The following is a 16,881-nucleotide window of genomic DNA, read 5'->3' as shown; positions in this document are numbered from 1 at the left end:
AAAATCTGTCCAGCGTAATCCCATTATGCAGTGTGAGAGTGTCAGGAGAAAGATAAGGTGGAGGGTCACACCACCCTTGACCACATCCTGTCTCCCTAGCCTCTGGACCTTGTTCCAGCACTACAGAATTTTTGAGTGATGGGGCCTTTGGTCTTTCTCCATTTATATCATCACTGCAGGTGTAGCTTGCTTGTGTATGACAGAACTGAAGAAGTAATGATGTCCTTATAGTCCAGATGTGACCTAGAGGTGTCAATCTGAATTATACCAGCTGACTTTACCCCTAATCGCCCAGCAAGGAGATGCACAATGACAGAAAGGAGGATAGAACACCTTGGCTTTTTGGACTTCCTGGAACCTTAAACCATTCAGCTCTCAACTCTCAACCTGTAACTATGTTCATTTCCTTTCCTTCTTTCCCCTTCCTCCCTTTTCCACCTTTTGCTATTGCAGCTATAATCAAATCAACAATATTTCTTCTGGAAAGTGTCACATGTCCTACTGTTCCATTTTAAATTCCACAGATTTCTCAGACCAAAATATCCTACCCAGGCCCAATTCTTTAGGATGTACAATCTCCTCCATTAAAATGTAAGCTCCCTGAGGGCAGGAAATGTCTTATATTTGTATTTGTAACCTCAAGGCTTAGCAAAGTACCAGGTACAATGAAAGCACTTAATGGATACTCACCACTCTCTTAGTTCTCCCTTCTAAGCACTCTTTTTCAGTCTCTTTCATTAACTCTAGGTGACCCCTTAAAGTATGTGTTTCTCTAAAGGCCTTAGCCCCCTTCTCTTTGATTCTTTACATTCAGTCACTTGGCAATCTCATTCATTCTTAAAACATCAACACTTATCTGTTTAAATAACTCCTAAATTTGTGGCTCAGACCCTGAGAGATCCAAATGGACTTCACTTCTCTAAACCTGCATCTTGAATAGATATTTCCACCTAGGTGTTCCAATAGGAATAGCAAATCCAAAATGGAGCAACTCATTCTACTTTGCTACAACTCCAGTGGATAGGCAGTTAGATAACAAAGTGTGGAGATCAGGAAGACCTGAGTTCAAATTTGACCTCAAACACTGACTAGTTATAAAATCCTGGGCAAGTCACTTAACTTCAACTCAGTTTCTTCTACTGTAAAATGGGAATCATAATAGCATCTACTTCACAGAGTTGTTTCAAGGATCAAATGAGATATTTGTAAAGGTGCGTAGGCATGGTTCTTGGAATTCAGTTATTATTGTTGTTGTTGTCCAGTCATTTCTGACTCTTTGTGACCCTATGTTTTGGTTTTCTTGGCAGAGACACTGGCGTGGTTTGCCATTTCCTTCTTCAGCTCATTTTACAGATGAGGAAACTGAGGCAAACAGAGTTAAGTGACTTGTCCAGGGTCACCCAGTTATTAAGTGTCTGAGGCTGGATTTGAACTCATGAAAGTTGAGTCTTCCTGACTCCAGGCCCAGTGCTGCTCTATCTAATGCACCACCTGGTGGCCGTGGCATATAGTAGACACTTAATAAATGCTAGTGTAAAGAAAAGCTATCATCTCCCTATTTCTGAACACTACAATTCCAGAACTATATCATGGTACTGTAGTAAACCAAATAATTTATACATCAAAAGTGGCTATGATTCTAATCCTATGAGTTCTTCATGCATTCATTGATTCATCAGTGAATCTGTGAATATTCATCCGTGTTTTCTGGAGTCCTGGTGATGGGCAAAATTTCACAGCATTCATGGTCAGTGCTTCTTAAACTGTGGGTCATGACCCCATTTGAGGTCTCGAAAAAATTGGCAACAGTAAAAGGTTTCTGAATGACCAAAAACTAATTAAAAATCGAATGTGTCACGAATCCAAGGTGTGTCTGGCAGTGCTTGCCCATGTTGCATCATCCAACTTGGTTCTGAACACAAAGTATGCACACTTTGCCCTGCACATGTCCTCGGGCCACACAACTCCAACAAATGCTGCCATCTGGAAAAGGGGTCACTAGTAGAAAAAGTTTAAGAAGCCCTAGATAGCTTACTAGGTCAGTCAACCCACAGGAAATATAAGGAGGAAGATATGAAACATTCAACTCATTCAACAAGCATGGTATAATGATAGAGCCTACCTCGACAGTAAGGTGGACATGGGTTCAAGTCCTGATTCTCATATATACTAGTTGGGTTATACTGACCACATCATTTTACCTCCTTACCCTAGTCAATTGATCCTACAACCTAGAGAACAGTTGTATGAATTCATCCTTACACTGATGAAACCACAGGTCTGGAGAAAAAAAAATTATGCCAGGAATTCTGTTAGGTACTAAGAATACAAAGATAAAAGTGAAAACAGTCCCTGCCCTCAAAGAAGGTAATTCCTACCAGATTTAACCTACAAGTGGCAGGTAGAGAGCACAGTAGATAGAGTGCCATGCCTGGAGTCAGGAAGACTCATCTTCATGAGTTCAAATCCCACCTCAAATACTTAACCATTCAGCTCTCAATTCCCAACCTGTAACTATGTTCATTTCCTTTCCTTCTTTCCCCTTCCTCACTTTTCCACCTTTTGCTATTAGAACTATAATCAAATCAACACCATTTCTTCTGGAAAGTGTCAAATGTCCTACTGTTTCATTTTAAATTCCCTGGGCAAGTCACTTAACCTAGTTTGCCTCAGTTTCCTCACCTGTAAAATGAGCAGGGGAAGGAAATGGCAAACCACTCCAGTATCTTCACCAAGAAAACCCCCAAATGGGGTCATAAAGAGTTGGATATGACTGAAAAAAGAAATAAGACTCCCAAAATAAAGATGCCCAGGACACAAAGTGATGATGTATGAAGAAAAGATGACAGGAGCAGCATAAACCTTCAAAACCTTGGGCTAAAAGCATTTAACCAGACCTAAGAGATAGAAGAGTCTATTGGGAAATGAGATTCTGAGTGAAATGAGGGGAGAAATATGCTACAAAAGAGCCAGTTAACAGGATGGAGCTTAAAAACAAATTTCCCAAATTTCAGTATAGTACCTGACTCTTTTTGGAGATTCAATTACCACTAAATGGAACCCTGAAGTGAAAATAATAACAGCTAATATTTATGTAGCACCTTAAAGTTTGCAAAGCACTTTACATATGTTTTGTCATTTGACCCTCACTATCACCCTGGGAAGGTTATCAACTCCTTCTAACAAATAAGGAAACTGACACTGGGAGAAGTTAAGTGATGGGCCAAGGTCACAGAGCAGGTAAGTGTCTGAGGCAGGATCTAAACTCAGGTCTTCCTGACTCCAAGTCCAATGTTCTATCTACTGTGTCCCCTAGGCTGCCTATTCTATCAAAATCTATCCAAGTCCCCCTTCCTGATCTTTGAAGTCAAGGAATGACCAAGCTTACCTTCATCCACCACTTTTGACACAATGAAAACAACTAGAAAGTTGAGGAAAACTCTTAAGTTTTGACACTGCAATAGACAGATTTCTTAAAATTACATACCTTGAAGAGCGGTGTTCTGGTTTATTTCTTTCACTGCGATCTGTAAAGAAAGAAGATATTTACATGTTAAAATTCTCCTTAGCAGTAGAGGAAAACTTTAATTTCTCAAATATCGTCCCTCCATTCAATTTAATTCATACTTTTGAAGTGCCTACTATGTGCAAGACATTTTATTGGCACTGGAGATATAAAAACAAAAACAAAATTGTTGAAGGTTGGACTTCACCAGGAGAATAAAGACACGGTATACAGTTAAATAAATGCAAATTAATTTGTGTGTGTGTGTGTGTGTGTGTGTGTGTGTGTGTGTGTGTGTGATAACCCTGACAATCGGGGTGATTATGGAAGGGATCTTGAAGGAGATGGCATCATCCAAATTAAACCTTCATCAAGAAGATAAAGAGTCTAAGAAATAGAGATGAAAGGGGCAGCTAGGTGGCGCAGTGGATGGAGCGCCGGCCTTGGAGTTAGGAGGGTGTGAGTTCAACACTTACTAGATGTGTGACCCTGTGCAAGTCACTTAACCCCGACTGCCTCACCAAAAACAGAAAAGAAAAGAAATAGAAATGAAAAAGGAGAATAGTCCTAGCATAGAGAGTGGAAGGATAGCCTAGATCAATCAATCAATCAACAAGCACTTATTAAGCCCCAATGTGCCAGGCCCCGTGCAGGGCATTGTGGATACAAATACAAAGAATGGAACAATCCCTACTCTTTAAGAAATTGACATTCTATCAATGCACAGAAATTAAAGATGTGATGCTGAGTTTGGGGAATTCATTCCAGCTAAGTAATCCAGTTTGGCTAGAATGCAGATCATATAGGTTAACAATGGGCAATAAGACCAAAAAAGTAGGTTGGGACTAGACTGCAGAAGATCGGAAATGACAGACCAAATCTCTTTCTTTTCCATGGGAAGATGGGGAACCATGCCTGCAAATGTTGCATATGTCAGATGAGACTGCTACACGGGTTGGTTTTGCTTATCTATTTTTCTTTATAACTAGGGCAGGCTCATTGGGTGGTGGTGATGATATATTCTGAAATGATTGTGATGTCCAAAGAAAAGGTATCAATAAAACATTCACTTTTTTTTAAGGTAATTGGGTTAAGTGACTTGCCCAGGGTCACACAGCTAGTGTCAAGTGTCTGAGGCTGAATTTGAACTCAGGTCCTCCTGACTCCGGGGCTGGTACTCTATCCAACTGTGCCACCTACCTGCCCTAAAATATTCATTTTTCAAGAAAAGCCAGGCTAAGCTTCATATTTTACCCTAGAGGAAGTAGGGAGCTACTGAAAAATTTTTTGAGCAAAGAAGTGGCATGGTCAAGCCTGTGCCTTAGGAAGATTTTTTTTTCCCCGATAAGCTGTGATTCTACATAGCTGAAGTTTCTTTATTAAAAAAAAAAGGCAATTCAAAACAAATGCTGTGTCCTGCCCTTTACAGGAATCATTATCTGAGCTGAGAGGGTTTGTCTAGCTGAAGAGATGATGGTATGATGACATAGCTCATAAAGTTTATTACTTATTAAAAATCATCTGCTCAGAAAAAGCAGCATTCTGTGGATTTATTTATTTTCAACTTTAGCTGTTTTAACTCCCTTGCCAAAACCACAAAAGACTTTAGCTAAGGGGGGAAAAGTGAGGAAACCAGAAAACCACAGATTACTCAGTCCAAAAAAATCATTCCATGAATCATGGCTGGCAGAAGTCCCCAAAAGGGTAGGGAGGGGAAAATGTAGCAGTCTGCTAAATTAACATCTGCAAATGCAGAGAGGCTGGCTAAACTCCTTCATTAACTCCCTAGCACCCAGAAATTTTTAGACTTTAAATTTGAATGCTAATCCCAGGGAGATAAGTTTCACAAAGAAGACAAAGAGTGGCTGCTTAACATTTCTGAAGGGAAAAACAGCTAGATTTGGAGTCAAAAGCCAGCTCCAGCCTACACACTGAAGTGAGGAATCTCTTAACTTCCGTGATCCTCGGTTTTCTCCCTTTCAAAACAAAAGGATTAGACTAAATGGATTTTAAAATTCTTTCCGCATCTAAATCCAAAGAGCTTAATCAATCAAGAAAAATAATTAACTGAAATATCCTAGTACATGCAAATAAGTTGCTCAAGGAAACTTTACATAAAACCCACAAGTTATCTTTTCGAGACTACTAAAAATTAGCCCACCAAGATAAATATCTAGAAAAGCAAAAAAATAAAATTTTTTGAAAGGTCCTTTCCTACCACCCACCTCCTTTGAAAGCAACAACTCCAGAAAACCATTATAAGCAACAGTGTTCCTATGTTACAGCCTGAATTTCATAGCAATAAAACAGCTGTCCAGGCAGGTTTTTCTCTCCTTTTTACCATTTGGAGACAAGGTGGGGAATAAGGCTGGAAGTACGCAAATAAGAAAAAGGAATGGAGTTTATTCAGTTCAGTTTAGTGTGATACCAATCCTAAGTAAACATCTTTTCTTAGCCAAAGATTTGGCATACGTGTGATTAGGAATTAGGAATCTTCATGAAAAAACTAAGAACTACTTGGTTCAGTGTATTTCTGTACCTAATACACGATGGCAATATGTTGCTGGTTCTAATTTGCTTCCCATTTGCATTTGATCTGATATTCCTAAAGCTCTTTGAAATACGTCAGGCTTTACCCATCCCTTCAAGAAACAGAACCTGCTTTTTTACCCATCAGATACATAACATCTATCCAGCCCACACCTCAGCCACTCCCGAAGCAGTAAGTTCCTTACCAACTTTTTCCCCTCAGCTTACTAGCAAGGTTTCACACGGACACCTGATGCTTCTATTTACTCACAGAGACAACCCTTCTCATCCACCCTTAGCATTTACCCAGGCAACGCTCTTACCCGTGGCTAATAATGACCTGAAAGAAGTTTCTACTCAGCAGGGAGAGATGTCGCTGGCTGCTAGGGTCCTAGTTTCCTGCCGTGGCAGGATCTTCTTTGTGGTACACGGAGAACATGAAGGCACCAGTGAGAGGAGGAGAAATAGAGTCACAGTCCATGTAAACAACAGACAGCATCAGAGAGCTTCCCTCCAGGGCTCACTTCTGATTGGCAGATGGGCTATGACCAGGCTGAACAACTGGAATGCTGTCATTCGGGAAGTTAATGTAATGGAGTTCACTTTTCCTTTTCCTTTTCTCTGGCAAAACAGGATCTCTGGACTTTCCGTATCTTTCGACTCTCAGAACATATGGGGGCTTTATTCTTGTGTGGAGCTATTTTTTTTTAATCCAGGAGGTTGATTTTGTAACCTATAAATGTCACATTTTCTCTAAAGTCCATTCATATGTACCCACATTCCTACACACACACACACACACACACACACAAATACATATATATATATATATATATATATATTATATATTATATATATAATATATACATACATATTCACACAAACATATGCACAAACTCTGTACTTATATAATACTCAGACCCCATATAAGTTTTAACAATTTGGGTCTAAGGGCTGGCTAATTAAATATATTGGAGAATATACCCCACCCCTGACCATTGAAAACAAAACTGAAACGCATGTTTTGATTTCATCTTGCTGAACATCCACAGTTCTCTCCCTTTCTCCCTTGTACTAAGTGATTATAGAAAGCCCTGTTTGGGAACACTATCCTTTTCTTTTTCTTTTCTTTTTTTTCCCTCTTCCCACTGCAAAAGGCAAAGATGGACCTGGGTGCCAAGAAGTGCTGGGTGCTGTGTGAAAACTCTCTATTTCTGTTAAAACATGGAGTCGCCATGATTAATTCCAGGAGCCGAAGGGAAACAAAACCAAGCCTGGAAGGCAGATTTTAGGTACTGATTTCTTGCCAACAAACACAGAAAAAAAAATCTGGACATAAACACCCAAAAGCAGCATAAGAAATGATTATGAGAAAATACAGTGATTTTAGTTTGGCTCTAGTATTTTAATCCAATAGAGAGATGCAATGTGGTATAGTGTATAGAGTCCAAAAGATCTGAGTTCAAACCCTGTGCCTGACATTTCACAGCTGTGTGACCATGTGAAGATCACTTAATCTCTCTAACCCTCAAGTGCCTCAACTGCAAATGGGAATAATAATATCTGAGGTAGCTATTTTTCAGGGTTGTTGTAAGGCTCAAGGAGACATGATGTATGAAAAGCACTTTGCAAATTTTAAGCTTCTCCCCACTTCAGTCCATCATCCACTCAGCTTTCAGACTGATCTTCTTAAAGCACAGGTCTGATCACGTCTCCCCACTGTTCAATAAACTCTAATGACTGATTCCCTACCATCTCCAAGATCAAATATACAATCCTCTGGCATTCAAATCCCTTCATAACCTGCCCCCCTCCAATCCTTCTGGTTTTCTCACCCCTTACTCCTCCTCTCCATGTACTCTGTGATCCAGTGACACTAGCCTCCCTACTGTTCCTGGCACAAGACACTTTTCATCTGCATTTTCACTGGCTGCCCCATACCTGAAAGTCTTTGCCACTTTGTCTCTGACCTGGCTTCTTGGCTTCCTTTGATTTTCAGCTAAAATTCAGCCTTCTATAGGCCTTTCCTGATATTCCTTAATGCTAGTTCCTTCCCTCTATTGATTATCTCCAATTTTTTTTTCTGTATATATCCAATTAGTACATAGTTGTTTGCATGTTGTCTCTCCCATTAGACCATAAGCTTCTTAACAGCAAGGACTGTCTTTTGCATTTCTTTGTATTCCCAACACTAAACACAGGGCCTGACACGTACTAGGTGCTTAATAAATGCTTGTTGCTATTAAATAAATTTCATTTATTACTTTTGATTTTTCACCTTCAGCCTCTCCCTCTCATCAGCTCCTTCTCCTTCCTCCTTTGACCATGCTCAAGTCTCCTGTATCCTAAAAAACAAAAACAAGCCCTTTCCCTTGGCCTCAAGATACCTTTGTTTCTTTCCCCCTTTACTTCCAACTCCAGGAAAACATAGATTACACAGACTGTCTCAGCTTCTTCACAATTTACTTCCCTAATGGCAAATCCTTCAACTGCCTTACATAGTCATCACTCCTGAAATTATTCTGTCTTAAAGGACAGTAATAACTTCTTGTGGTCATAATTCATAAGTAATAACTTCCAGTGGTCTCTCTTAGTCCTCATCCTCCCTCATATTACAAAGCACTTGAGGCTCCTGACCACTCTTTTTATTCTGAATACAATCCCTTTCCTTGGCTTTGAAACTGTTCTCTCTTGGTTGCTCTCTGACCTTTCCAATTGTTATTTGGGATCTCCTTCCCTGATGTCTCATTGTCCTTCCCCATTCTAAGTGGAGATGTTCCCTAGAGTTATGTTTTTGGCCCTCCTCTCTACTTTGGTAATCTCTTGAATTCCCATCCATTCAATGATAATGAAAGTCTTTATGAACTTGGCTCCCTGGTCTGTATCTCCAATCCTAATCTCTCCCTACAGAACTAGTCTAGAACTTCTATCTACTAGATGACTCCACCTTGACGTCCCACCAGAGTCTCAAACTCAACATAGGTTCTTTAATTTTGGGACACAGCATGGTGCTAGAAGTGGAAAGGACATTGGGGTTGGAATCACTAGACTTCTCCATCATGCTCCAGGCTTGAGTACTTTCCCCTCCCCATCTTTTTGTTTTCTTTTGAGTGTTTACTTATCCCATTAAATTGTGAGCTCCTTGAAGGCAGGGACTTTCTTTTTCCTATTTGTATCTCTAGCACTTAGCACAGTTCCTGACACATGGTAGGATCTTAATAAAAGTTTGGACAACTAGGTGGTATAGTGGATAGAGCACCTGGGCCTGGAGTCAGGAAGAACTGAGTTCAAATCCAGCCTCAGATACTTACTAGCTGTGTGATTCTAGGCAAGTCACTGAATCCTGTTTGCCTCAGTTTCCTCATCTGTAAAATGTGCTATAGAAAAAAAGGCGAACCATTCCAGTATCTTTCTCAAGAAAACCCCAAACGGGGTCACGAAGAGTCAGGCATGACTGAAATGACTGAGCAGCAACAAAAAATAAAATAAAATAAAATGAGTGAAAATCTTTCTCCTTGTAACTTCTGCCCATCTGTTCTAATTCTTCTCTCCAGGTAAAGCAAAATAAGTTTAATACAGATTTTACATGACACTTTCCCATCCTATTCATAGCACATAAGTGATATACAATGGGATCTTGGCTATAAGTCTCTGAGGTCACTTACCTTGAAAGAATGTCTCTGAAAAGTTACATGCATCTGTCAGTAAAATTACAGCATCTAAACCAAGTGGTAAACCTCACTAGAGTTCTCTAAGCCAAGGCTGAATGACTACTGGTTGGGAGTCCACATGCCTGAAGAGGTATGGGTTGGATGAAGTGACTTTTAAGGTCCCTCTAAGATTCTGTGATTTCTGTGGATGGTGTAGGGACTGAATATGAGGCCTTACAAGGCTCATCAACTGAAGGAAGTGGGATGTTTAGCCTGTTGAACTGAAGGCTTCTGAGGAAATAATAATGATCTTTTAAGTATCTGAAGAATGAGGCCAGTTCTGCTTTATCCCAGAGGCCAGAACTAGAAGCAAGAGAGAAACTGAAGAGAGTCTGGCTTCAACTGAATATAAGGGAAAAATTCTTAACTGAGCCATCAAAAAATAGAATAAGTTGACCAGGAAGATGGTAGGTTCTCTTTCACTGGAGCACTTGAGGAAATGTTGTACAGGGAATTCCTGTTCAGATACAGGTTGGACTATGTGACCTCTAAGGTCCTTTCCAATTCTATGATTCTGTGATTATTTATTTATTTATGTGATATATTTATTTATGGAATATATTTATTTATTTATGATTGCTATTATGCCTTATGTCATGTCACCCCACCCTTTGGAGTTCGTATAGTTTCCTTATATATTTGAGGAAACCAGTTCAGAGAGCTTGACTTGTTCATAGTCACACAACTAGTAACTGTCCAAATGAGGATTTAAACTCTGGACTCCTGATTCCAATGATCCTTCTACTAGCACACATCATCCTATGGCTTTGCTCCAATTTTTCAGTATCCATATATGTAGTGAGAGGCACAGTGGAGCTGGTCTTACACATCCTGGCTATTTGATCCTAGGCAAGGCTTAATCTCTCAGTTTTCTAAGGCTATAAATTGGAGAGTAGTTACCCATCTGCACTGGTAGAGAGAGATCTTTATGACCATCTCTCCACTCCAATGAAATCTCAACAACGATAACAAAATGATAAGATAATAGTTATATTAATATTGTAGTATTGTTATATTATGTATTATATTGTATAATATTAGTGACATCAATATATGATAATAGCACATTGATCTCTTTAAAAATTGATTTTTATTGATATCTTGGAATCTAGACAATGTCACTATTATTAATATGCATTACTATTATAACACTGTTAATACAAGCTTAGTTTATCTTTTTTGGCTGCTACACTTTAAACATGGTTAATTTGTGCTCCAGGTCTTTTTCATACATAGAATTTTCTAGCTTCATCTTCCTCATCTTGTACTTTCACAGCTAATTTTTTAAAAATCTAAATGTAGGAATTTATGCTTACTCCAGATCATAATTCCAGGCTACCAAGTATCAATTTCCACAAAAGCAAAATGGAGTAGGCAAAGAGCAGTCCAGGGTATTAACTCATTAGACTCTATATCAGTATAATGCAAAGGATATCTAGCAACCAGTGAAAGGGTGAAGGTTGCAGAAGCCAGATTGCAACAGATGGTCGTTTTTGCCAAAACCACTTGTAGCTTCCATCCTGATACCCAGCAGATATCTCTGGGTGGAAATCACTGCTCTGGCCCCCAGTTTCTATATCAGGCCCCTTGACTCTTGGCCATTCCTCAATTCTGGGCTCTTACCCAGCCCAGCCTTCTGTTTTACACTCTCATTTGGATCCTGATTTGGAAACAGTATTTCCTCAGGGTGTAACATTCCCCAAGGCCTAATAATTCCACTATGAGCTTTCTGGATCTCGATTATCAATAAATTTGAAAAGCAAGCTATCTAATATCTCTATCCAAGTCATTGATAAAAATGTCCACATAGAACAGGGCTCTCCATCCAAGCATGTTGGCATAGCACTGACACTCTTTGGGCCCAAGTGACTCAACCTATTCTAAATTTACCCAGCTGTACCTACATCACTGTCCTTCTTGTCCATGAAGATACGGTGGCAGATTTTATGATTTTTCTAAAATCCAAGTATATTAAGGCTAGAGAGGCAATGTGGAAAAGCTGTGAACTAGAATGTGTAAAAAAGTTCTAAGTTTGAATCTTGCCTCAGACACATTAATAAGGAATACATAGACAAGTCATTTAACCTCTCTGAGACTCAGTTTCTTTATCTGTGAAATGGGGATAGTAATAGCACCTACCTCACATATGAGGATCTATTGAGATCTATTGTATTTAAGTGCTTTGAAAACCTTAAAGGGCTATACAAATATGGACTATTGTTATTGTTATTATTATTTCTACAGGGTAACTGTCAAAAAAGGAGGTAAGATTAGTCTGGCATTCTTAATGAACCCATGCTGGTCTAGTAGTAATTACCTCTGTCCTCTCTGTGTTCACAAGCTTCTTGTTTAAACCTGTTTTAGAATTTCCCCAGAACCAGAGGGAAGCTTACCAACCTATAGGTTGCTCATTAATCACATGTACAAGTTTTTTCAGTGCTCTGGAATCTAATCTATCTGGACTAGAATTGTTTCATGTCATGGACTCCAAGCATTGCATAAGTTCAGTGCCCATGTCTGGATCATGTAACAGAAAACTGTCTCAGATCCTGGCTTGACAAATCAGGTTGTGGAAGCAAATTAAAGAGATTTTCTTGTATAAACACTATTCATCTAGCTCAACATTAAGGGGTGGACAAATTGGTTTTAACATCTTTTTAAGAGGCCCACTGGGCTAGTGTGGTAGCTCAGACCTCTAATCCTGACTACTAAGGAATGCCAAAGCTAATGATTGCTTGGGTTCAGGAGTTTGGAGCTCCAGTGGGGCTAACACTGATCAGATGCCTATACCAAGTTCAGCAGCAACATGGTGAACTCTCAGGAGCTCAGGGCTACCAGGCTGCCAAGAGAGATGAGAATCCTCCCAGGTTGGAAAAATGGAGCAAGTTAAAGCTTCTGTGCCAATCAGGATTGGACAAGCCAAGAGTGACAACTGCTTGTCCAGCTAGGGAGAAATAAGAAATCTACAAACAAACAGATAGATAGACAGATACTTAGAGAAATAAATAACAGAATAAATGAATGAATAAACAAACAAATAAACCTATTGTTAATGCCAAGGGCAAATAAGATTTCTTCTGACCTGAGAAGCTGAATAAACAGAACAATAAACCCATTAGAGAGTAGAAATAGTACTGGAATTGAAGTCAAAGGAGTTGGGTTCAAATTCTGACTTTGCCACTTATTAGTTGTAAGACTCTGGGCAAATCATTTTAGAATTTGTAAATTTGTAAATCATTTGTAAAATAAAGGTATTAAAATCGATTGTACTATGATAAAGTAATTATGAGATAGTCATGCTTTGAAAGCCTGTACTGGTGACTTAGAAAGGGAAAGAAATTAAATAGGACTTTGACCTTTTAAAATTACTATCCTTCGACCAAATTTAGAAGAGCTGCTAAGTGGCACAGTGGATAGAGTGCCAGGCCTGTAGTCAGGAAGACCCCCCTCTTCCTGAGCTGAAATCTAGCATCAGACACTTACAATCTGTGCCACCCTGGGCAAGTCACTTACCCCTGTTTACCTAGGAGGCAGTGAGGGGGCACCATAGTACACAGTGTGCTAGGCCCAGAGTCAGGAACATCTGAGTTCAAATCTAGTCTCAGATACTTACTAGCCATGTGACTCTATTTGCCTTAATCCGCTGGAGAAGGAAATGTTACATTCCAGTATTTTTGCCAGTATGATCTATGGAGTCACAAAGCATCAGACGTGACCAAATGACTCAACAACAACAACTACAAAGTAGCATGTGGATTTTCACAAGTCACAAAATGCTGACACCAACTAATACTCCTGCCTGTTTTTTTAAGTTGCTTGGTTGAGAAGCCTAGAAACTGAATGACTAGCACTTTATAAAGACTCCAGGCAGGTGAAACACATTATGGGGAAGTTTACAGCTCTGTTGTCCATGCTTTTTTGAGTAAGCATGGAAACTTGGCACTGTCAAAAATCATACCTTTCATTAGTTTTAAATATATTCCAGTTATTTAAGCTCAGAATGAACTTTTAAATACAGGATCCTCACACCCCTCATTACTTTAAATTTACTTTGCATGTTCTTTTGTATTTCCTTATTTATCTATTGTTTTTATTTATATTTATTTTAATTCAATTAATGTATTTATTTTATATTTGTTTTATTAATCTATTTAATAGTCATTACATTCCTTTGAGGGATACAACACTTTGAAGTGTGGGGGCAGTTTTATTTTTATTGCTGTATCCCCAATACCTAGCCTAGTGCTTTCCACATAGCATAGCTAAAGGTTTCACATTTCATTAGATCACAGATTTGGAGTTGGAAGGAATCTTAGCAGTTCTCTATTCCAACACCCCTATTTTGTAGCAGAGGAACTGAGGTCACTAAAGAAAGAAATTAACCAAGATATATTATATAAGTTTCATCTGTCACCAGTAGAGAGAGAACTTAGTTTTCTTCCTAATTATTAATTTTTTGGGGGTATAAATCTTTTTAATCCCTTTTAAGTAAATATTTCCCTATAGCTATGGAGGCATCAGGGAATATTGGGAAAAGCCCTGGTGTTAGAGGTAAAAGATCAATATATTTGAGACCTGCCTTTGTTACTTACTATCTGGGTAGATTTAGTCAAGTCATTTAATGTCTCATGACCTCAGTTTCCTCATCTGTAAAACGAGATTGCTTGATGACATTTGATAACTGTAATTTTCCCACTGAAATTCTATTTCCTTCACATTAACCTTCCTGTTTCTCTCCAGAATTATGTAAAGAAAATGGAATGGGGCAAATGCTGAAACATTTATCACTAAGTGGTGCTACCTGTCATCCTGCCCCTGGATGGGCTCTTCTCTTCTCTTCTCTAAGGAGAAAGCTGACTCATTTCATATTTTCCTATGTTTTCCATTTCCTGCCATTGGGCTCCCATTGACCAAAAACAGATCTGACCAAATGCAATGAAGAGGATGCTGTGAGAAGGCATTAGAAAAGAGATTGTTGTTCAGGATGGATGAACCAAGTACTTTTCTGGTCAAGCCTCTCTATAAATTAAAGAACCGTAAAGTGGATTGTTCACGGGACTAAAAGAATTTAGACTGAAATCAACAGAGAAGATCTAGCTTCTTCATTTACAGATGAAGAAACAGGCATCCAGAGAAGTAAATTCAACATGGCTGATATGGAAATATGTTTTACATGAGTGCACATATATAACCTATATCAAATTGCTTTCCATCTTAGGGAGGGGTGAGGGAGGATGGAAGAAAATTTGGAATTCAAAATGTTATGAAAAAAAGAACATTAAAAATTGTCTTTACATGTAATTGGAAAAATAAAATATTATTTTTTAAAAAAAGAAGTTAAGTAAATTGCTTAAGATCATACAGCCAGTTAGGAGCAGGGGTACGACTAGAATCCAGGTCTTTGAGGTCTATGTCTCTCTATTATGGTACATCCCTTCTAAGAGAGATGAGATTTATTCTGCCCAACCCGTAAGGAGAGAATTAAGAGGCAGATTTCAGTTCAAAATGAGGAAGGAACCTCCTGAAAATCAGAGTTAATTCAAATACAGAAAGAGCTGCCTTTGAAAATGGTGAAGTTCCTATCACTGCAGATATTCAAGAAGAAGGTGGATGAACGTCTGCTGGAGATGTTATGAAGGGATTCTTTCATGGTGTAGGACAGGGGTGGGGAACCTGTGGCCTCAAGGCCACATGTGGTCTTCTAGGTCCTTAGGTGTGGCCTTTTGACTAAGTCCAAAGTTATACACAACAAATCCTTTTATTAAGGGGATTTGTTCTGTGAAGTTTGGATTCAGTCAAAGGGCCACATTTGAGGACCCAGAGGGCCACATGTGGCCTCGAGGCAACAGGTTCCCCACCCCTGGTGTAGGAGTTTAGCCTAGATGACCTCTGAACTCCCTCCCAACTCTAGGATTCCATGAATCACAGTATCATAGATGTATAATTCAAAGGGACCTCAGACACCATCCAGTCCAAAACTCTAATTTTACAAATGAGGAGACTGAGGCCCAGAGAGATTAAATGACTTGTCTAAGGTCAACCATGTGTTAAGTGTTAGAGCCAGGTTTCCTAACTCAAATTTCTTTGTACCATACTCAAGAGAACCCCAGATCCATTGGGTTACAATTGCCTACTGAGCTAAAGCTAGAAGACCTCCTTCACTTTACCAAAGAGAAAACTGAGATCGAGGGTAGTTGAGTGACTTGCCCAAGGTCACAGAGGTAATAAAAGGCTGAATCTGAAGCCAGATCCTTCAACTCTAAAGCCAATGCTTTTTTTTGACTCAAGTGCTAATAATAACATTACAAGATACATACCTTCAAATAGTGAGTTTGTAATTATCTGAGCGTAATTTATTGTTGGTAAAAATAACCAACTGGTAGTAAGGAAACAGGGTAATGAGCCTGACCCTTCAAGGTTTAATTCAAATCCTACCAAATTCATGGAATCCCATGAAACCTCTCCCAGCTGTCGCAGCCCTTGATGATCACTCCCTTCTCCCAGTTTTCACCAGCTCCACCATTTGTGACTCCCTCAGCATCTGTTGCCTTGTCTTGTTAATTATCTTATGATGTAAATTCTTTTCTCTCCGACTTGACTGTTATCACCTTTAGTGAAAGGACATTTCCCAGAACTCTGTGTATTCCCATTTTAAACTTAGTCCAAGCTCTTCCCTGTTAACAAAGACCCATATTTTTACTCATATTTTTTCAGTGATGCTATTGGCCATGAGTAAAAAATGCCACAATCTCTGAAGAGTTAGTTGTGGGTCACTCAAAGGGCAATAAAGAAGTATATGATGGTCACTGGATTTGCTACAACTCATTACCAACCAAGAGTTGCAAAGGAAAAGCAGCATAAAGGGTATGATTAGAAAGTCAAATGTCTGGAAAAGACAGTGGCTGGTTTTGTGCTAAGAGGGAACAATAACTGTTGTCCACATGCTCCAACAGTATCCATTAAATATCAAGAAATTTGGGCGAAGGACCCCAGAATGCTGAATCCTAAGACATAGTAGATGCTTCATAAATGCTTGTTGAATGAATAAATGACTCTTTAAAACCTCAGCTGAGTATGGAGTAGTCTTAGAAAAGACCACTAGAATAGTGAGGAAATGCCTACATTGGCAAAATGGTG

General features: G+C 39.1%; 1 protein-coding gene across 1 annotated transcript in view; it reads right to left on the bottom strand.

Annotated features, from left to right (window-relative positions):
* Positions 1-16,881, bottom strand: part of SH3D19 (SH3 domain containing 19) — a 214,462-nt gene that overhangs the window by 132,554 nt on the left and 65,027 nt on the right. Inside the window, exon 2 of the mRNA XM_020994097.2 lies at positions 3,488-3,527. Coding sequence (XP_020849756.1) covers positions 3,488-3,527 — 40 coding nt within the window. The remainder of the gene's footprint in view (positions 1-3,487; positions 3,528-16,881) is intronic.

The sequence above is a fragment of the Phascolarctos cinereus genome, unplaced genomic scaffold (assembly GCF_003287225.1).
Source record: "Phascolarctos cinereus isolate Bilbo 61053 unplaced genomic scaffold, phaCin_HiC Scaffold_9;HRSCAF=440, whole genome shotgun sequence".
Lineage (NCBI taxonomy): Eukaryota > Metazoa > Chordata > Mammalia > Diprotodontia > Phascolarctidae > Phascolarctos > Phascolarctos cinereus.
This window is presented reverse-complemented; position numbering and strand designations above follow the sequence as displayed.